The 19,086-nt window shown below is 35.7% G+C and overlaps 1 protein-coding gene and 1 pseudogene across 2 annotated transcripts; one reads left to right on the top strand and one right to left on the bottom strand.

Annotated features, from left to right (window-relative positions):
* Nucleotides 1–2,961: 2,961 nt before the first annotated feature.
* Nucleotides 2,962–11,824, bottom strand: LOC132598851 (KH domain-containing protein HEN4-like). 2 transcript variants are annotated; one of them, XM_060311969.1, is made up of 7 exons: nt 11,089–11,824; nt 7,767–8,180; nt 7,420–7,683; nt 3,954–4,247; nt 3,784–3,866; nt 3,498–3,609; nt 2,962–3,371 (listed from the first exon to the last, which is right to left on the bottom strand). In XM_060311969.1, exons 1-7 carry the CDS (start codon nt 11,656–11,658, stop codon nt 3,315–3,317), a joined length of 1,794 nt encoding a protein of 597 aa, XP_060167952.1. In that variant the 5' UTR covers nt 11,659–11,824; the 3' UTR covers nt 2,962–3,314. The 2 variants fall into 2 exon arrangements, with proteins under 2 accessions (XP_060167952.1, XP_060167951.1); XM_060311968.1 differs by having other exon boundaries at nt 2,962–3,378; nt 11,089–11,820.
* Nucleotides 11,825–16,965: 5,141 nt separating this feature from the next.
* On the top strand, nt 16,966–19,024 carry LOC132598850 (putative UDP-rhamnose:rhamnosyltransferase 1; annotated as a pseudogene).
* Nucleotides 19,025–19,086: the final 62 nt, after the last annotated feature.

The raw sequence follows: 19,086 nt of genomic DNA, 5'->3' as shown, positions 1-19,086 counted from the left end.
TCGAAGAATTAAAATTGAAGTGCTCTGTCCACGTGGAATAAAACAAGTAAAAGTGCACGAAGGAAATAAATATGTGTCGGAGAATTAAGATTAAAGTGCATACGTGTATACATGAGAAGAGAATAAATATTAAGTACTATGACATATGTCTATGTGGGATAAAAAAGTAGTTGGTTAAAGTGTACAAGTTATATAGTTTTTAGTATAAGCATTCATTGCGTGTACAATTTATGAAGCTTTTGTTACAAGTAATCAATGGTGTGTTAGTCCCTCTTCCACATTTATATATAATAGAAAATTGGGGTCGACCTCATTTGCAATTAAATACTACTCCCTCCGTTTATTTTTACTTGTCCACTTTAGATTTTCACGTTGTTTCAGAAATAATAAATGAAGTGTATAATTTACCAATATGCCCGTATTAATTATTGCATATTTTTCTTGGATTTGAAAAATGATTTGAAGTGAGTAAATAATACTATGGATAAAACAGAAAAAATAAAATTGTCTTCTCTTGATACGCTAAAAGTGACAAGTAAAAGTGAAAATCTATTTTTGAAATACTGGACAAGTAAAACTGAACGGAGGAAGTAAAAGAATTTTGTCCCAATTTATATGACATTCTTTCATTTTTAGTAAAAAAAAAGCGATGTCTTTCTATATTTAGTAACAATTCGACTTAAAGATTATCTTTTTACCCTTAATGAAACGGTATCTAGCTAACCGCACAAATTTTTATGGTTTCTTTTAGGCCTTACGAAACGTTTCGAAAGTTTTTTTTTTTAATTTCTTAAACTTCATGCGAAGTCAAACACCCTCGTATAAAATGAAACGGAGGGAGTACTAAACTAAACTTCAGTATTTGAGAATACCGGTTCGACTATTTATATTTGTAAAAGTTAACTTTAGCATTTGAAATATCAGTTAATTAGTAAAATAGTATGATTTTCGTTCACAGTTTTTCAATTTTCAGACTTTTATCACAAGTGAATGCTCATATTTAAATACAATTTTAACTTCTAAATACTCTTTATTAAGTTAAAGTTTCATATGTCTCCCAGGTATGTGTGCTTGTTGCATGCCCCCTTTTTGGATGATTCTTTCTTTTCTTTTTTCGATGATTTAAAGGCGACACCATTTCCCTCCTGTGTTGTAAAAGGAAAAGTCCATATCTTTATCTTTCTGCAACCCTTCGATGGCGTCCCTCAATTCATAAGTACTCGCTTGATTACCCATTAGATAAGAGGAAGATATCGGTTTCAATCAAATGTTGTCCAAATGCCTACTTAGAGCCCGTTTGAATTGGCTTATAAATTGCTTATAAGCTGTTTTCAGCTTTTTTAAGTGTTTGGCTGGCCAGCTTAAAGCTATTTTGTGCTTAAAATAAGCCAAAAAAAATAATTGAATTTGTTTGACTTAGCTTAAAAAAAGCAGCTTATAAGCTGAAAACAACTTATAAGCTACTTTTTTTAAGCCCATCCAAATAGGCTCTTAGTAGGAGCTTTAGAGAAAAACTAATGAAACTAGTCAAATCCAAAAACTAACATATACTTGGGTTTGATCCATTTCGCATTAATTGTTACTTGGTTTAGTTTGATTTCCTTTTTACAGTATATACCTTTAACAAAAAACACTATAAGGAAACATGTTTATTTTTACATATTTATTTTTTATAATCTTTACAGGAAAAATTACTACTGTTTTCATAGGTTCTCTTCTTCTTTTCCTCTCTTGTCTAAGGTCTAATTTTAACCAACTGTTCCATATTCCCCTTCAAACTGTGATGATGGAAAAGTTGTGTCTGGATTAGATTTCGTCTAATCCTTAAAAGTTTTTTTTTTTTAATGCAAATATTGTCCAAAAGAATATATTTGTAAGAATGGTCATCTAATCCTAACTTTTAATGGTTACCATTGCGTAAAGAGCCAAGTAGAAATTAAATGTTGTTTGTTTAACTTCACTCAAAGTATAATGACTTTGGAGTCATGATGCTTGGAATCTGCACATGAAAAGTGAGAACAATGTCCTTTCATACGCAGAAGAAAGAACGTGTATGTGCATTTAAAGCATTGATCACGTACCTTGATTGTTTATTTTAATCAGGCACAAACAGTAACGTATTATTTAAACCATGAAAAGTAAGCTAAAATCATACGATTGATATATTCGCATGGTATAGGAATAAGGAAAAAGCGAACCGAAAAGATCAAACGGTCGTTGGTTTAATCGGTTTATATATTCACAATATGACATAATTAGTTAAATTTAAGTTTTTTTTTTTAGTTTCCCATCCGGTATCCACATTGGGGTCCGATTAAATCCGGATTCATGCCGGGTAGTCTCAATTGGTGGGAGGCAAAGCACTCCCTAACAATGGTGACTCCGTACCCAAGAGGGCTCGAACTCGAGACCTCTTAATTAAGGATGGAGTACTACCAACCACTACACCATTAATATACATAGCATAATTATGAGATGTCCTAATAAAAATGACGATTCATTTAAATTGTCTGTTTAGTGAAAACTTGCGTATTACTTAATTGCTTAATGTCAACCAGAAAGAAAAAAGAGTGCACAAGTTACCTTTTTAAGAAACTGCATAAACAGATAAATTGCATAGCCCCGACCTTGTTATCTCTCTCATATGTTATACGAAGGGTATAGGTCTTTTAAATTCCGTGAGTGGTGTGGCTACCGAGATCAATGCAGTCAATTATGTCTCTCTTATTCAATAAATGAGATCAATATTTAATATTAGACAATAAACTAATATATGAATCCTTAATAACTATGTTTCTCCATTTAAATTCATCTCAAGCCTAATACAAAATCAAAATAAAAATACTAAAAGTTCCTCTATCCTCTATGTTTCCTATTATAGCATAAAATCTCGGTATGACCACAAGTATCACATATATGGAGAAAGTTTATCATTTCACTCAAACATGAGATAAAAGCAAATAAAGAAGTCAACTAATCCACTTTCAAATGAAAGAATAAACGCTTGCGCATATTAACACATTATAACGGCATAGTCAATTGGATATACCAAAAAAAAAAAAAGGTCTTATTTCCTAAGGTATCCTCAAAAGACCAAAAACTACAACCTTAAAGTCATCACGTCACATAGTATACAAAGTATGTTATGGTTGAACGGCTACTTGAAAAAAGTAAATTGGCTGCTAAAAGAGATCTAACTGTACTAGTTCAATTTACAAAATTGAGCTCCATCTGATAAGTTCACGGTGATTCAGTTAGTATGAATGCCTGAAGGAGGCTCTGAGCTGCCTGGGTTTCATCCGGAGTCCCAGAGATCACAATAATCCTGTCAGTTGTTCCTGGGCGGGGCTCGTGTACCATGACCTTTGCTCCTGAAATCTGATTCAATCCAAGATTAAACGCCAGTACAAAAATGAATGAAGTACAATGAAATATGAGTTTAAGAATCCTGTGCACCTTCCACGACAGCAATTAATAAGGGCAAAAGGCTGATATACCTGTCTTAAACGAGTTAAGTTGCTCCCCTTCTCCCCATACACAGAGCTGATAATGTTTTCAGGAACCAAGATCTCCACAGTCGTATTGGTCACAATAGCAGATCTGCTTCCACTGCAAGCAATAGAAAAATGCAAGAAGGGGCTTTGAGATCATCTTATACTATAATGACCATTTGGAAAATCTAGACACGGCAAATTTTCATAAAAATCATATTACAGGGAGTCCACCCTCCAGGTCACAGGTGAAAAGGCATTAAGTGCTTGTGAAGTAGTGCAATACACTGACCTTCCAAGTTCTATGCCGCCTTTAACTGAATTAGATCCTTTGCCGACATCAAAAACACCTCTTTGGTTTACTCCTTGTCGTGTCTAATAGCAAAAGCCACCGGAAATGTTTAAAAATAAGTCAGTGAATATGTATAAACTAAAGTGAACAAACATTCATCAGTTCACCACCTGTGATGACCACAGCCCTGGTGATGGAGGATGATCTATCTTGTTGGAAATTGCAAGGTTATCAATAGATCGCGTTAATTCAGAATGCTGATTGATACCATGTGAGACACCACTAGACCGATGAAATCCAAAAGGAGATTCCTTCATTTGGCCAGAGGGACTACTTTCAGGTGCCAACGAAGAGCTGTTTCTGCTGACCCCAGCATTTGACACCTTCGCTGCCAAGAGGTTATCACGCAACCGACCAGTGACATTTCGTAAAGCATCTTGTACGTTTACAAACTCACCTGCAATCTAAACAACAATACAATCTCAGTGCAACAGAAACACCAAAATGTCTGATTTGAATAGGTCCGAAAACCCACAAAAAGGACATATCAGAATTTCCCTTCAATACCTATGACGACAAACGGACATTTTATTTATTTTTTATTAGATAAATATTTAGAAACTCACTTTCAATCTTTAAACCTTCTCCTTTGATAGGTTAAGATGCACAGTTTTCACCACGAATGGAGAAAAAGATGCTTTTGAATGGTAATCCATGTTCCGTTAACCAAATAGCCTAAACTAGTAAAATTGTAGAACTTCTTACGCATCAAAAATTGCTTCATTGAGTATTGTTTTCTCTTGATTCTACGAAACCATAATTGAATTGCTTATACATGGGCAAGATCAGCAATATCTTTTTTTGCATATCAACAGTGAAATTCTCAGTATTAGTAAACAGGAGCCCTGTTGGATTTTTCTCTTCTAAAAAGGGGCTAAGGCAGGGAGACCCACTCTCCCCATTCCTATTTATTTTGGCCATGGAGGGACTCTCTCACAAATGCTAGCAAAGGCCAAAGAGCTACAGTGGATTCAAGGGTTCCAGGTGGGTAGAGATCCTGCTACCACAGTCAATGTTTCTCATCTACTCTATGCAGATGACACCTTGATTTTATGTGGAGCAGACAGTAAGCAAATTCACAACCTCAACATTACTCTTATGGTCTTTGAATCCATTTCTGGTCTACACATCAACATGCTCAAGAGCATTATTTATCCTGTTAATGAGGTTCCCAATCTAGAGGAACTAGCTGACATTCTGAGTTGCAACATAGGCTCCTTTCCCACCACTTATCTGGGCCTACCATTAGGTGCTAACTTCAAATCCGCTGTGATTTGGAATGGAGTAATTGAAAAGATGGAGAATCGACTAGCTACATGGCAACTACAGTACCTATCTATGGGGGGGCAGACTCACTCTAATCAACAGTGTATTGGATAGTATTCCTACATATTGTATGTCTTTATTTCCTTTGCCAGGTTCAATCTTGAAGCAGATAGACAGGTTAAGAAGAAAATTTTTGTGGGAAGGTAACAGCCAAACTCATAAGTTCTCTTTGTTGACATGGCAGAAAGTTATTCTACCCAAGGCTCAAGGGGGGTTGGGAATTAGAGACCCAAAGCTGCACAACAAAAGTTTGCTTATGAAGTGACTTTGGAGATATGGGCAGAATGAGGCAGGGTATTGGAGGGACATCATCAAAGCAAAGCATGGATCTCATGACCATTGGAGCCCAAAGAAGAGTACAAAACCTCATGGTGTAGGAGTCTGGAAACACATTAGCAGTTTTCAGGATGATTTTTTCCAGAAAGTTTTTTTCAAAGCTGGTAATGGAATCAAGATAAGATTTTGGTTAGACGAATGGATTGGGGACACTACTCTAAAGGAATCCTTATGTTCCAGATAGCTACCAACAAGGAAGCAACAGTTGCCCAATATAGAGCGGAAACATATTTGGAGGACAAGACAACCTCTTAGGGTCTCTTGTTTTACCTGGACAGCCCTTCATAAGGCTTGCCTTACTCAAGACAATCTTAGGAAAAGGGGCATCATTCTCATCAATAGATGTTTTTTTCTGCAAACAAGACAATGAGAGTGTCAATCATCTCTTTTTGCATTGCCCCATAACAGCTAACATATGGCATTTCTTCTTTTCTCTTTTTGGTCTCCAGTGGGTGATGCCCCTTTCCATCAAAGATGCTTATGTTAGCTGGATATGCTGGAGAGTTGACAAGACCATCAAAAGGATCTTGAGGATGATCTCCAGATCCCAGCAGCAATCTTTTGGAGTATTCGGAAAGAGAGAAACTGCAGATGTTTTGATGGAATATCAACTTCCATAAGTATCATTAAGGCTAGATGTTTAGTTACTCTTTTCAGCTGGCACTTTTTCTCCCCTGTAAACAGTGTGGATAGTTTTTTGGATTTCGTTAGCTCCCTAACTCTAGCACAGTAGGGTCTTAGGGGATATCTTTTTGGATCTTTTGACTGGTTTACAGGTTTTTGTTCAGCTAGCTTCATGTTAATTCTTGTTTGAAGCAGCTTTATGCTTAGTTGTAACCTCTGCATCTTCTTGATGCCATTCTAATACATTTTAATTACTTCACCGAAAAAAAAAGATCACCAATCTCCAGCGAAAAGATTAACAAAAGACAAAGCTGTGACTCATGATGATCTTGACAGTGTCTACTAAGCACCAACAGATAAGCTTTTTGCACCGACTCAGCTCAAATATATTAAAAGAGAAGTGCCAAAATAGTTGTCTGTATTAACAAACCTAAGGTTTTTTCCTTTTTCCCGAGAAATTTCAGGAAAGCTCACAAGAAACTTACATATTGTGTGACCTAAAAGTGCACTACCCTAATATTTTGACATCAAGTGTATACCACTCAGAATTAATGCACCAGTCCAGATTAACTAGTTGAGACCACTCATTTGCATTTAAAAAATGCCATTCTAAAGAACTAAGCTAATGGAATATCATTCAAGTAAAACTTACTGAAGATTGCTATGCATGACTGAGAACCAAATTTTTGAGCTTCAACAGAGCAAACTGAAACTTAAGTCATATAATCCAATCACTACTCTAGCTTCGGATTGCCCGGACCATTTTCAGTAGGGAATGAATCAAACCTAGATGAACTAATATGGAAATCATGATAATTATGACACGGACAATTTACTCAATTTATCCCAAAAAGGATAATTTACTATCAAACTTAAAAGGTAAATGGTACGACAGATAATGCTGCCTACACGCGAATTAGCTTCCAAGGTTGAGCAAGTCTAATTTCACTACAGGATTTGCGAATAAATGCTGTGTAGGGCCACCTCGAATGGCGTGAATCGCATGGGGATGACCCACAGGTACGTCTTCTGGGGAATCTGGTCGAAAAATCGGCCGGCACCACCCGACTAGAGGGACTGAGAAATTAATTGAGTACAAATCTTATCTTCAAGCTTTACCTTATTCGGATCGTTCGGAGGGTGATCACTAAATGAAGCCCTTCACTTCTTTCGGAGGTGCTGACCCACAACGAGGCATATATGACTAGATTACTTTTAGATATATGGTACATTAGTAAAAATATGTCTATAGTTTGAAGATAAGAAAGACCAAAGGCTGAATAATCTCACCTGTACAACTTCATCATTGACCGAGACACACTTAGGAACTTGGTCACCTCTAAATATTCGTATGCTGGTACCTGTCTCCTTCCTGATCTCTGAAATTATTGCGCCTCCCTTACCCAATAAACAACCAACTTGGCTGTGTGCCACCGCAAGTCGAAATGTAATTAGTGATCTTGTGCCCAAATTCATCCCCGAGCCAGCGTCCAGAATCCGATCAAAAACAAGAACAACAGCGGTTTGTGCTGGAGATTTCCGTAATTCTAGATTCTAGATAAAAAGAAAACTAAATCACTTGACCCACATACTACAGATAAAAAAATATATGCAAGACAAAAGAACATACAACTAACCTCCAATGCAGAAATAGTTATCATTCGCTCGTTGCAGTCAACAACATTTGGCCCAACAGCGATGCTTGCTCCGCTATCGTTCTGAAGAGCCCTAACAATTGCTCCACCCTTTCCAATTATAGACCCTACCTTATCATTTGTGCAGAGAACCCTAAAAGCAACCTCTTGTAATGGCGTTTTTGAATCAATACTGGAAAATTTGTCAGCATCTGAGAATGAGCTTGTGGTTATTGGCTGTGACATTGAACTCCTTTGTGCAGGTAGATCAACTGGTTGAGGAGGCAAAGTCTGCTCGAAGTCCAACTCAAGTGGTGCATTCTCAACCGTTCTATTCCTTTCCACAGAGAAACAATCTTGAAGGCGGCGACTGACAGCAACAAGCGCTTTCTTGGCGGCCAGAATTTCCCCTTCTATCTGCCATTAACTAACAATTAATACATCAGAAATCTTCTGTCATATTCACTGTGCCGCTACCATTTAGTTAAAGAAATTCAAACGATAACACAGATTTTCTTGGTAAAGTACACAGCTAAGAGTTAACGTTTTTGCATCAACGCTTTCAATAAATTACTATGTATTTACAGTTTCACCGAGGGTCATGCAATCTCTTTCGCTGTACATAATTGCTGCAATTAACAGGGGTCATGACAGCAGGGTATTATAACATGTGAGAATAGGAATTCTGAAGGAGTAGCTCAAAGAAATTCACAAGCTTTTAGACTTCACTAGTAACGCTTCTGCAGATCCACTACAAGCTAAAATCAATTTTGCTGATGATTTGCATTGTTTCAAACTGACAACTTGATTCTTCAAAATAGAAGGGTGAAAGAAAACTGAAAAATAAAAAAGGAAATGTCACTGTATGCTACTTGGCAATACAAATTGTTTGGTTTGCGGACAACCGATACATGGATTATAGTGCGAGATATAGATTGTAATAATGTGATTAAAAGTAACTACATCACATCGATATATTTGGACAATCTTGTGCGCAAGTAGCTAAATTACATCGATGTATTCGGACAATCTTGTGCGCAAGTAATTAAATTAAATCGATGTATTCGGACAATCTTGTGCGCAGGTAACTAAATTACATCGATGTATTCGCACAATCTTGTGCGCAGGTGACTAAATTACATCGATGTATTCGGACAATCTTGTGCGCAGGTGACTAAATTACATCAATATATTCGGACAATCTTGTGCGCAGGTGACTAAATTACATCAATATATTCGGACAATCTTGTGCGCTGGTAACTAAATTACATCGATGTATTCGGACAATATTGTGCGCACCTCAACTGTTAGATCTTCGTATCAAAAGCTAAAACTTGCATTTGGTTTTATAGGGTGAAGATTTGTTAGCAATAATATACTGCGGCTGAATTACGATTTTATTCAAAGTATTACTGGTTTCGTAACGGTATGTGATAACAAAAAAAATTAGCTTATTATAATAAAAATTAAATAAACGGAAAAGGAGATGCACGAATGCCCCAGTGCGGAGGTGTGAGAGGTTGGCTATGGACGGTTTCAGGAGAGGTAGAGGTAGACCGAAGAAGCATTGGGGAGAGGTGATTAGACAAGACATGGCGCAGTCCCAGCTTACCAAGGACATGACCTTAAATAGGAGGTTATGGAGAAGGCTACTAGGTAGTTGAGCGTTGTCCCTATCCTTTCATTCTAATAGTCGTAGTATTACTCCTGTAATTTGTTGTCCTTCGGTTTCTGCTACTATTTATTGTATCTTGTACTTCGCTTATCGTATTAATTTGTGGTTGTTACTGCTCCTTTTTTGTGGTTGTTAGTGCTCTATCATGCTTTTTATAGTATGCTGTCATGACTTACTCGTTTCCGTTATTTCATTTTCCGTACTGCTTGAATTGCTTGTCCTTATGTCGACGTCTACCGGAAACAACCTCTCTACCTCCAAAGGTAGGGGTTACGTCTACGTCCATTCTACCCTTCCCAGACCCCACTTTGTGGATTTCACTAGGTATCTTGTTGTTGTAGTAGTATCTCAACAAGAGCACTTCGAAAAAAGTTAAATTGGAGATAAGTAAACTCTTTAGACATGAAAATTCCGTGTTAAGCACTTGTTTTTCTAATCATCTTATGTTAAACACTTTCTTATAATTCAAAAATCAATACTACAAACAAAAGAGATGGTTAACTAAACAATACCTGAAAGGGTTTTGGCTATTTATCTGATCTAATATTGCTAATATGTGATAGGTTAGCAATATTAGATCAACATTTATTACTCTCTTCCCGCGTAAATGTTATTACCATAAATAAAACCTGAAACTATGACCGTGTGAGATTTCATACTGAAATCCATTGTGGTAACCGTACACATAGTTATTTGAAAATCCATTGTGGTAACCGTACACATAGTTATTTGATCTAATATGTGTAGGGTTAGCAATATTAGATCAATTTAGTACTTCTCTTCCCGCGTAAATACTATTACCATAAATAAAACTTGAAACTATGCCCGTGTGAGATTTCATACCGAAATCCATTGTGGAATAACCGTATGCATAGTTATTTGATTTAATATTGCTAATATGTGTACAGGTAGCAATATTAGATCAACATTTAGTACCTCTCTTTCCGCGTAAACATTATTACCATAAATAAAACTTGAAACTATGCCCGTGTGTGATTTCGTACACACGGATTTTGGTACGAAATCACACACTCCCATAGTTGCAGGCTTTATTTATGGTAATAATATTTATGCGGGAAAGAGGTACTAAGTGCCCGTTTGGATTGGCTTACAGCTTAAAGTTGTTTGCAGCTTATAAGCTGAAAAAAATAAGTTGGGGTAGTCCAACTTATTTTTTTTGGCTTATAAGTTGTTTTCAGCTTATAAGCTACTTTAGATAAACTAAGTCAAATGAGTCCAATTATTTTTTTGAGATTATTTTAAGCATAAAATGACTTTAAGCTGGTCAGCCAAACACTCAAAAGAGCTGAAAACAGCTTATAAGCCAACTTATAAGCCAATCCAAACGGGCTCTAAATGTTGAGTTTATTTCCTCCCATACCTCAAACCTAATGAGCCCTATTAACATCACAATGAAATCACACGGGAAACATCAAATACAAGGCAATAGGCTTACAAATCATGCCTATAAAATCAGCTACAATTACAAATAGTTGGTGTCCGTTTAAACAAGTAAAATTTAAAACTTTTGAAAATAGGGAATGAGCAAAGGCAACCTAAAACATATGAATCATGAAACATATCTGCCCAATTACAAGATAACTAGAAAACCAAAGCTATTATGCAATGAAATTGCAAGATATTAATTACCTCGACAATTTCATCATTGGAGGAAGCACACGGTGGCAACTTATCTGAAGTTAATACTCTAATCCTACATCCATTTTCTCTTCTTATTGCATCAATTACTTTCCCACCTTTACCCATCAACGCACCAACCTGATTACCCTTAACCAACAACCTACACGAAACCACATTCTCCGCAGCCAAAACAACTCCATTATTTTCAGCTGTTACTTCAATGACCCTCTCGAAAACCCTAACAAGCGCCTCCTGTGCAGCCGAAACCTCAATTTCATCTTCATCATTCCAATGCTGCTCATCTCCAATGGGGCCTGAGAACCTTATCTTCTTGTTAACTAAAGCGGAGGCTACAACGACGATGAGGCGGTTGTGGAAAGAGCTGGGTGTGGAAACATCAACATGAATTTTAGCGGAGGTGTCTTTTTGGAGTTGCCTGATGATGGAGCCTGATTTTCCGATAACTCCTCCGACACGAGAAGCATGACAGAGGAGGCGGAACACAACGCGTTTCGGTGGTGCAAGACGTGAGTTGTCGGTGGAAACGGCGCCGGTGGTGGTGGCCGAATTGGGATGCATTACTGCAGTAGCCGTAAGACTGAGTTTTTCTGTGTTTGATGGAAAAAGGTCTTTTTTCTAGCCTAGCCCTATATTTAAAGACTGATTGATGGGTGGACTTCTATCCTATATTGACTTTAACTTGCAAATGGCAAAAAAGTATCTTTTTTTCTTGGTAATTCTGACATTACATTTTGTTCTCTTATTTTTGGGATCTAAATTTGGTAGAGACGACCTTTGAAGTCTATATTTGTATACTATTGATATTTTGTCCCTTTAGGGACATCCGATAAAAGACACTATAGTGATAATATTTTGGTTTGAATTAATGCTAATAAGCTTTTTGTTTTGGTTTTTGATAGTAAATAATTAAAAAATTAACTTAAATTGTCATCCACCCAACTACTTAAATTAAAATTAGTTGTTGGACGTATAATATTATACATACATGCATACACATATGTATGTATGTATAAAAGCAATGTTTTAGTGGTCGCACCGAAAATACGATGGAGGTTGGCGGAAGATGATGTTACGGCGGCGTTCAAAACTTGTCTTAAAGTGAATGAATTAGAAAGACATAAAGAAATGAGATGACTCTTTCTTGAACTATATCATAAATAGATCTTCTCCTCCACACCAACCACGAGTTTTTCTCTATTCCTCTCGTATTTCATCGTAACGTCCTTTCTCTATACCTCTTGTATTTCGTCGTAACGTTCTTAATGCTTGGGGGTTTGGATTCCCATTTAGGTCTGATTCGGATCCCTTCGTTGTTTTCTTTTCCTTCTGCACCTTTTCCTCAAAATGAGAAAGAGGATGAAACACTTCAATTGTATTATTTAAGTGCTTATTGCTTGCCAAAATTCCTATTTCTAAAATTGGTAGGTCACCGGGTTATTCATATAAGTCGTACTTTCCGTGATTTTTCCATGTTGCAACTTTCGTAATTTTTGTTTTAATTTTAAAACAAAAATTAAAAGAAGGTTTAAGTAACACCAAAGGATGTGGTGCATTGGACGGAGCTACTTCTCCCTTAATCAGAGATTTCGATTTCGAGTCTTGGGTATGGAAAAATTCTTGATATAGAGCGCTTATCCGAACAGGCCATACGCGATGTGAATCTGGATTAATCGGACTCCAATGCGAATACAGAACACCATATTACAAAAGAAGAAGAAGAAGAAGAAGAAGAAGAAGAAGAAGAAGAAGAAGGAGGAGGAAGAAGTTTCAAGTACTTTCGAATTCTTCAATTATTCTTAAAACTATATTCTTGAGTGTGACTCATGTCAATGTGATTTGCCCCTAAATGTACTCCTTTGACTCCTCCCCCAACTTTAATTTAATTAACGATTCAAAGTTGTTGGTTAGGTTGTTGCTAAATTTATTACCTCTATATTGATTCTACAGCTATTTCGAGCATTGTAGGGCGAAAAGTAAATATAATATCGGATATGTAGAAAGATGAAAACAATTATGTTATGGTTTGCTACCGAGGCAACTATCTTGATGAAATATTTTTATTTTTTCAATTATGCATTAGATATTTGAGTGTGCTATTGATTTTGAACTTTTATGTACACTGAATAGGGTTCCTTCTCAAAGTGTATCTGTCAATCAAAAAGTGCATTGGGTTCAACTTGGAAAAATCTATTTAATTTTACAATAATCAAGTTTTAACGAATAGAGTTGATTGTATGCCCTTCTGATCTCCTTCGTATTGCATGGGCCATTCCCCCTAGTATTCTTAAACAAACCTTTCTTATTAGAAAATGTTGAATACCGTTAAACAAGTGTATGTGAAAAAAAATTATTTTTTTTCTAATGTTTTACATATAAAATGACGAATTAATGAGAAGTACGTTTAGAGTACATTTGGGAAAAATTACTCCCTCCGTTCACTTTTACTTGTCAATTTTTGAATTTGCATGTCCCTTGAGAAATTAATAAATGAAGTATATATTTTACCATAATACTCATATTAATTAGTTTATAATCTCAGTAGACTCTGAACATTAATTGAAAATGAGTAATTAATGTTAAGGGTAAAACAAGAAAAAAAGTATGTCTTTCTCTTGATATGCTAAAGTGGACAAGTAAAAGTGAAAATTTATTTTTAGTATAATTGACAAGTAAAAGTGAACGGAGGGAGCAGATAAAAGTAAGTTGAGTTGAAGTTGAAGTTAAAGTCCGACAAAAAATTAAGAAAATAAGATTTTTATTTAAGAAAGAATTTTTTTGAAGCTTTGCTTGAATGTAGTGAGCATTTACTCTTTCAGAATTTGATGTGAAGAGTTGAGGAGGAGCTTGCAGGCCTAGGGGTGTCAATGGTTTTCAAAAAACCGACTTAACCAACCGAACTGTACCGTACCGTATCGAACCGATTTCTAGGTTTCTTTTAATAAAACCGACAGTTTTTATTTAAATTTATAACTGTACCAAATAATTATGTTGGTTTTTAATTTTATAAAAATAAGCGAAAAAACCGAACCGAACCGAATAAGTGTATATATGTAAAATATATTTTATATGTTAAATTTACACACCATAAAACATTAAATTTTCGCCTTGGGTTTGGGATGATGAAAATGACTACAAGCCGGTAACATAATTAACAACTAAAGTTCCACTCTGAAACATATTATATTACTCCTATTGAACTTAAATTAGTTCTAGCATCTCGAGTAGTAACTAGTAAGCTACATGGTATTCCAACGATCTTGGATAGAAAGCTACAAAGTATTAGATATCTTTCCTCTCGTATGATTTTAAATTCTTTTAGTGGATACTCAATCTTAGTAGTCTCAACTCTTGAGTCTCATCTTCATTGATTTTTTTTTCCTTCTCGTGCGATCTAAAATATGTTTGTTTTTGCTTAACATTATTTCACACTACCGTAAAATAATCTTTATTCTTGTCTTCTTTCATGTTTTCTTGATTCATCACATTTTAATCAGTAAAAATATCTAGAGAGTTTTGTTAAAGTCTTATAGAAGTATGTATGATGTTGTGTCTTAGCTTTTACTAGTGACCATAACATGATGTTCCTCTAAAAAAAAATCGAAACTTAACCGAATCGTACCGATACCGAAGAGAAACCGACATGATAGGATGGTTTCGAAAAGTCTAATTTTGGTTCTACAAAATGAAATAATCGAAAAATTAGAAAGGTATAAATTTTATAAAATAACCGCCCGAACCGTACCATTGACACTTCTACTTGCAGCTGTAGGTATTTTAAAATTATTTTTTGAAAAAAAATGAACAAACTAATTTAGAGTTAAAGACTTCAAAAAAGAAAGATTTGAGTTTTTATATAGATCTCTTTAAATTACATGCATCATGTGTTGGGCCCGTGTTTTGCACGGGTTATAGCTAATCTAGTACATATATAAACTCGTGATAGAAGGGCAACTTCTCCTTTTGCTGAACCGAACTGATAGAATTTCTTGGTGACTGGACTAGGAAAAGTAAACGTTGAATCCGGTCAATTAGGTACAAATTCTTAAATAATTTATCCTTTCTTCACAACATTTGGAAGAATTGTCATAAGAGAAATTGTTTGAGTACAATCCACTAACCAGAAGAGTTATAAAGTTAGTTTATTACATATGATCCACTAACAAGGGGGGTTATAAAGCTAATTTATTACATACCATCCGCCAACAAGAGGAGTTATAATGCTAATATACTCATTACGCATCATCCACTAGCCAAAGCTAATTTATTACTTATCTGTATTATGTACATAAGATTTATCATTGATGGAGAGCATATTCTTAGCTAACAACCAAAATCATTTTGCAAATTTCACATATTATTTTACTCATAAAATTGTAAATTGCTTTTTTCTCAAATAACTTTTATATTCTATTCCTCAAATTTGATTGACTTCAAGAATAAATGTTAAATAAAAAGTCAATAAAAGTTGGGTGATATAAATCATAAATTTATGAAAAAAATATATGGAGTCTTTTACAAATTATGCGTTTAAAAATAAAAAATATTGAATTTGCATAAGATATAAAATGTCTTTATAAAGTCGTATCAACAAAATTAATTAAAGTTGAAGGCTAAACTTAGGTGCAAAAATCTTGATTTCAAAGAAATAATTTTAAACTCACACACATATTTCTCCATAGCATGTGCGATATTAAGAATTCATACAATCAACATCAACTAATTTTGGATTATGGCCGAGGTATTAATGTTTCAATGTGTCTTTCTCGAGAGGATTTTTTAGGCGATTAGCATTGAACGCCACACACTCCCCCACGAAAAAAAAGACAAATCAATAACTTTTAGTTATTTTGCTTAACTACCAAGTTGATTTTGCTTGGTCTCTATTAGGTGTCAATGGAAATAATAATTTAATTTATGCTCTTAACGTATTGAGAATTTGAGATATTATAAAATTGTTTTATCTTGTAATGTTCGACATGTTACCTAAGATTTCAGCGATACGACAACATCACAAACCAACATGCAACTAGTAATTCAATGACTTAACATTTCTCATCCAGAAGAAATGACCAAGAATATAAAAAGCAATAATTACAGTAAATATTAACGTATGAGTTTAGTATAAGGAAATTGTATTTCTTGAAATGATTTCCTAAAATCTCCTAAAAAAAATTTAGGTTGGTGAGTGAAAAATAATTTTTAGAATAGATTCTTTTTTGATATCTTATTTTCTAAAATACATTTATTATAGATTCATAATAGTGTCAAAAATCAAATAGTGTTTTGCATTGAAAATTTGATAAAATTCCTGAGTGTCAAGGTTAATAATCTCTTGGGCAGGTTTTTGAGCAAGTAATATAGAGTACATAGGAGTTGAAATATTTGTGGAGGAAAATATTTTCCGCCCATAAGTGATAGAAGTCATTTTCCCTTTTCGATACGAGATATTTTCCTTAAACAATGTTTTCCAGTAGCCAAACATGAGAAAATGACTCCAAAAGCAAGCATTCGGTAATTAGAACTCTTTTCTGAAGTGTATTTGTGAGAGCGATCAGAGTGAAAAGCCATGAAACCTGGAAATACAATCTAAATTTACTCAAAAAATGGCTCAATACATGTGAGCATACAAAGTGCAAAGGATGTGTATTTACATGCAAATATCCTGTCATGAACTAATTCTTGGAAACTTCTGATCTGAGAAAGAAAACTGACCAATCTGAATCGGTAAAAGCCAACTATTAAGGTGCGTAAAGAACTACATCAATATCCAGAAACTAACCTGCTGAAATAGCGGAACACTTAAAGATTGTGAATACAAAAACTCAAAAAACTGAATATAGAAATGCGCTCTTTATAACTTAGTACTCTAGAGCCAAGAAATTATCATGCATGCCATGTGAAATGTAATAGTTCTAGTTCCTTGGTATTTAAAGGTTAAGTGAAGGGCATTATCCTATTAGGTGCCAAAGATTAATATCACATTATCGTCATGGCCACCAAGAACTACCATGTGATGATGTTTCCATGGTTGGCCTTTGGCCATATGCTACCTTTTCTCGAACTATCGAGGAAATTTCCACCCCAAAAAACCTGCTAAGGTTGCCCCCTGTTCCTCCAAGTTTAGCGGAGAGATTAAAGCTGCTGGAGATCCCATTACCATCAGTAGATGGCCTGCCAGAGAATTGTGAGGCCACCGTTGATCTTCAACCAGACGAAATACAGTACTTGAAAAAGTCATATGACAAGCTATCATCATCATTTGAGGAGTTGCTGCAAGAGAATTTGCCGGATTTGACACTCATGGATTTTGATCCATTCTGGATACCTGAAATTGCTGATAGATATGGTGTGTCCACTAAGTTCTTTAGTGTATACACAGCCTCAACATTAGCTTACCTGGGACCACCTGTTGAACTTAAAAGAGGGACCCTACGTACCCTCCCTGAACATTTTGTACACCCTCCACCTTGGTTCCAATTCCTTTCTCTGGTAGCCCATAGGCCTGATTATGCATCAATAATGTTGCACAACACTCACTGTCCTGATGCATCTGGTGTGTCCAGCCAACGTATGGCCAAAATTGTGGAGGGATGTAAATTTGTTGTAGTGAGAAGTTGCAATGAGTTTGAAGGGAAATATGTAAATCTAATTGAGGATCCCTATCAGAGACCAGTTTTACCTATTGGCGTACTCCCACCAGCACTGGATACCGGGACCCACCAAGAAACGGATTCCGGATAGTCGCATATTTTCAGATGGCTGGATAAACAAAAACAAAGTCAGTGGTATTTGTTGGCTTTGGGAGTGAGTATGAGATGCCTATTAACCAAATCCATGAGTTAGCTTGTGCACTTGAACTTTGCGAGCTACCTTTCCTATGGATTTTGAGGAAACCAGAAGGGGTAGAGTATCAAGAAATACTACCTACAGGGTTTCTCTCTCGAGTTTCAAATCTGGGCATTTGGTTGGGCACCTCAACAGGATATACTGGCTCATCCTTCTGTAGGAGGATGCCTTTTCCATTCTGGTTGGGGTACCATTATTGAAGCTCTTAGCTTCGGACACCGTCTGATTCTTGTTCCCATGGTTGCTGATCAAGGACTCGATGCAAAACTGTTAGTGGAAAAAGAGAGAGGACATGAGGTTCCAAGGAATGAAGATGGTTCCAAGGAATGAAGTGTGCGGGAATCACCTTCATTTCCGAATTTGTGCGTCCAGTACGTAGAACTGTTCATTTGCACACTTTGAGCATTCTTGTCCATAATGACTGGCATAACGATCACAAAGGTTCAGCGGTGAGAAGGTAGCAATCTTGAATAACATTGGTCATGAATACACGAGGAGAATGACCGAGATTGAAGGTTAATTCAATGTGAAAATCTCAGCAACAGCAGTCATGACAAATACAAAAACCATGCATGACACCCTCAACTCTCACTACAATGTAGGAGTCGAAATTTCAAGTAGCACATCGTGCAACATTCTGATGACATAATGAGTTCAATAGAACTAATGGATAAGCATTACAAGCAATATAGCAGGCTAGGGAGTACAACCAAGCTTATACATTCTGAATAGCTGAAGCACCAGAATTCACAACAGCACCATGTTTTTAAAGGAAGTTCTACATTAAGCTAGTATGAACAGAGAGAACAAACGAGATGAAGTTTAACTATGGCAAAACTACTTCCAAATGATTGATAAAAAGCTACTCATATGAAACGAAGAGGGGAAGAGAAGATAAAGACCCATGTTTGCTTTAAATGCAAAACAATCACTACGATAAGCTTAGATCATGAGCTGTTTCAGAAACCGGTCAACCAGTCATGTTTCATAATCAAAGCTTTCCCATTGAGAAGTAGCAAAGATAAAGAACCAAGAAGCTAAAAGGATTAACAAGATATGAATTGTTTTAACAATGACATCTTAATCTTAGCAATGGATTAGAGACTTTGAGAATGTACTAATATCTAACTCACGGGTAAT

This window comes from Lycium barbarum, chromosome 6 (genome assembly GCF_019175385.1).
Source record: "Lycium barbarum isolate Lr01 chromosome 6, ASM1917538v2, whole genome shotgun sequence".
NCBI lineage: Eukaryota > Viridiplantae > Streptophyta > Magnoliopsida > Solanales > Solanaceae > Lycium > Lycium barbarum.
Note: the sequence above shows the minus strand (reverse complement) of the source record. Positions and strands in the feature narration are given on the sequence as shown.

Excerpts from the sequence above, each read along its gene's own strand:
- LOC132598851 (XM_060311968.1), bottom strand. The coding sequence starts at position 11,658 with ATGCATCCCAATTCGGCCACCACCACCGGCGCCGTTTCCACCGACAAC. Across the intron at positions 3,867-3,953 it reads CAGGGCTGTGGTCATCACAG|ACACGACAAGGAGTAAACCA; the intron begins GTGGTGAACTGA and ends TTTTGCTATTAG. Across the intron at positions 3,379-3,497 it reads ACTTAACTCGTTTAAGACAG|ATTTCAGGAGCAAAGGTCAT; the intron begins GTATATCAGCCT and ends GGATTGAATCAG.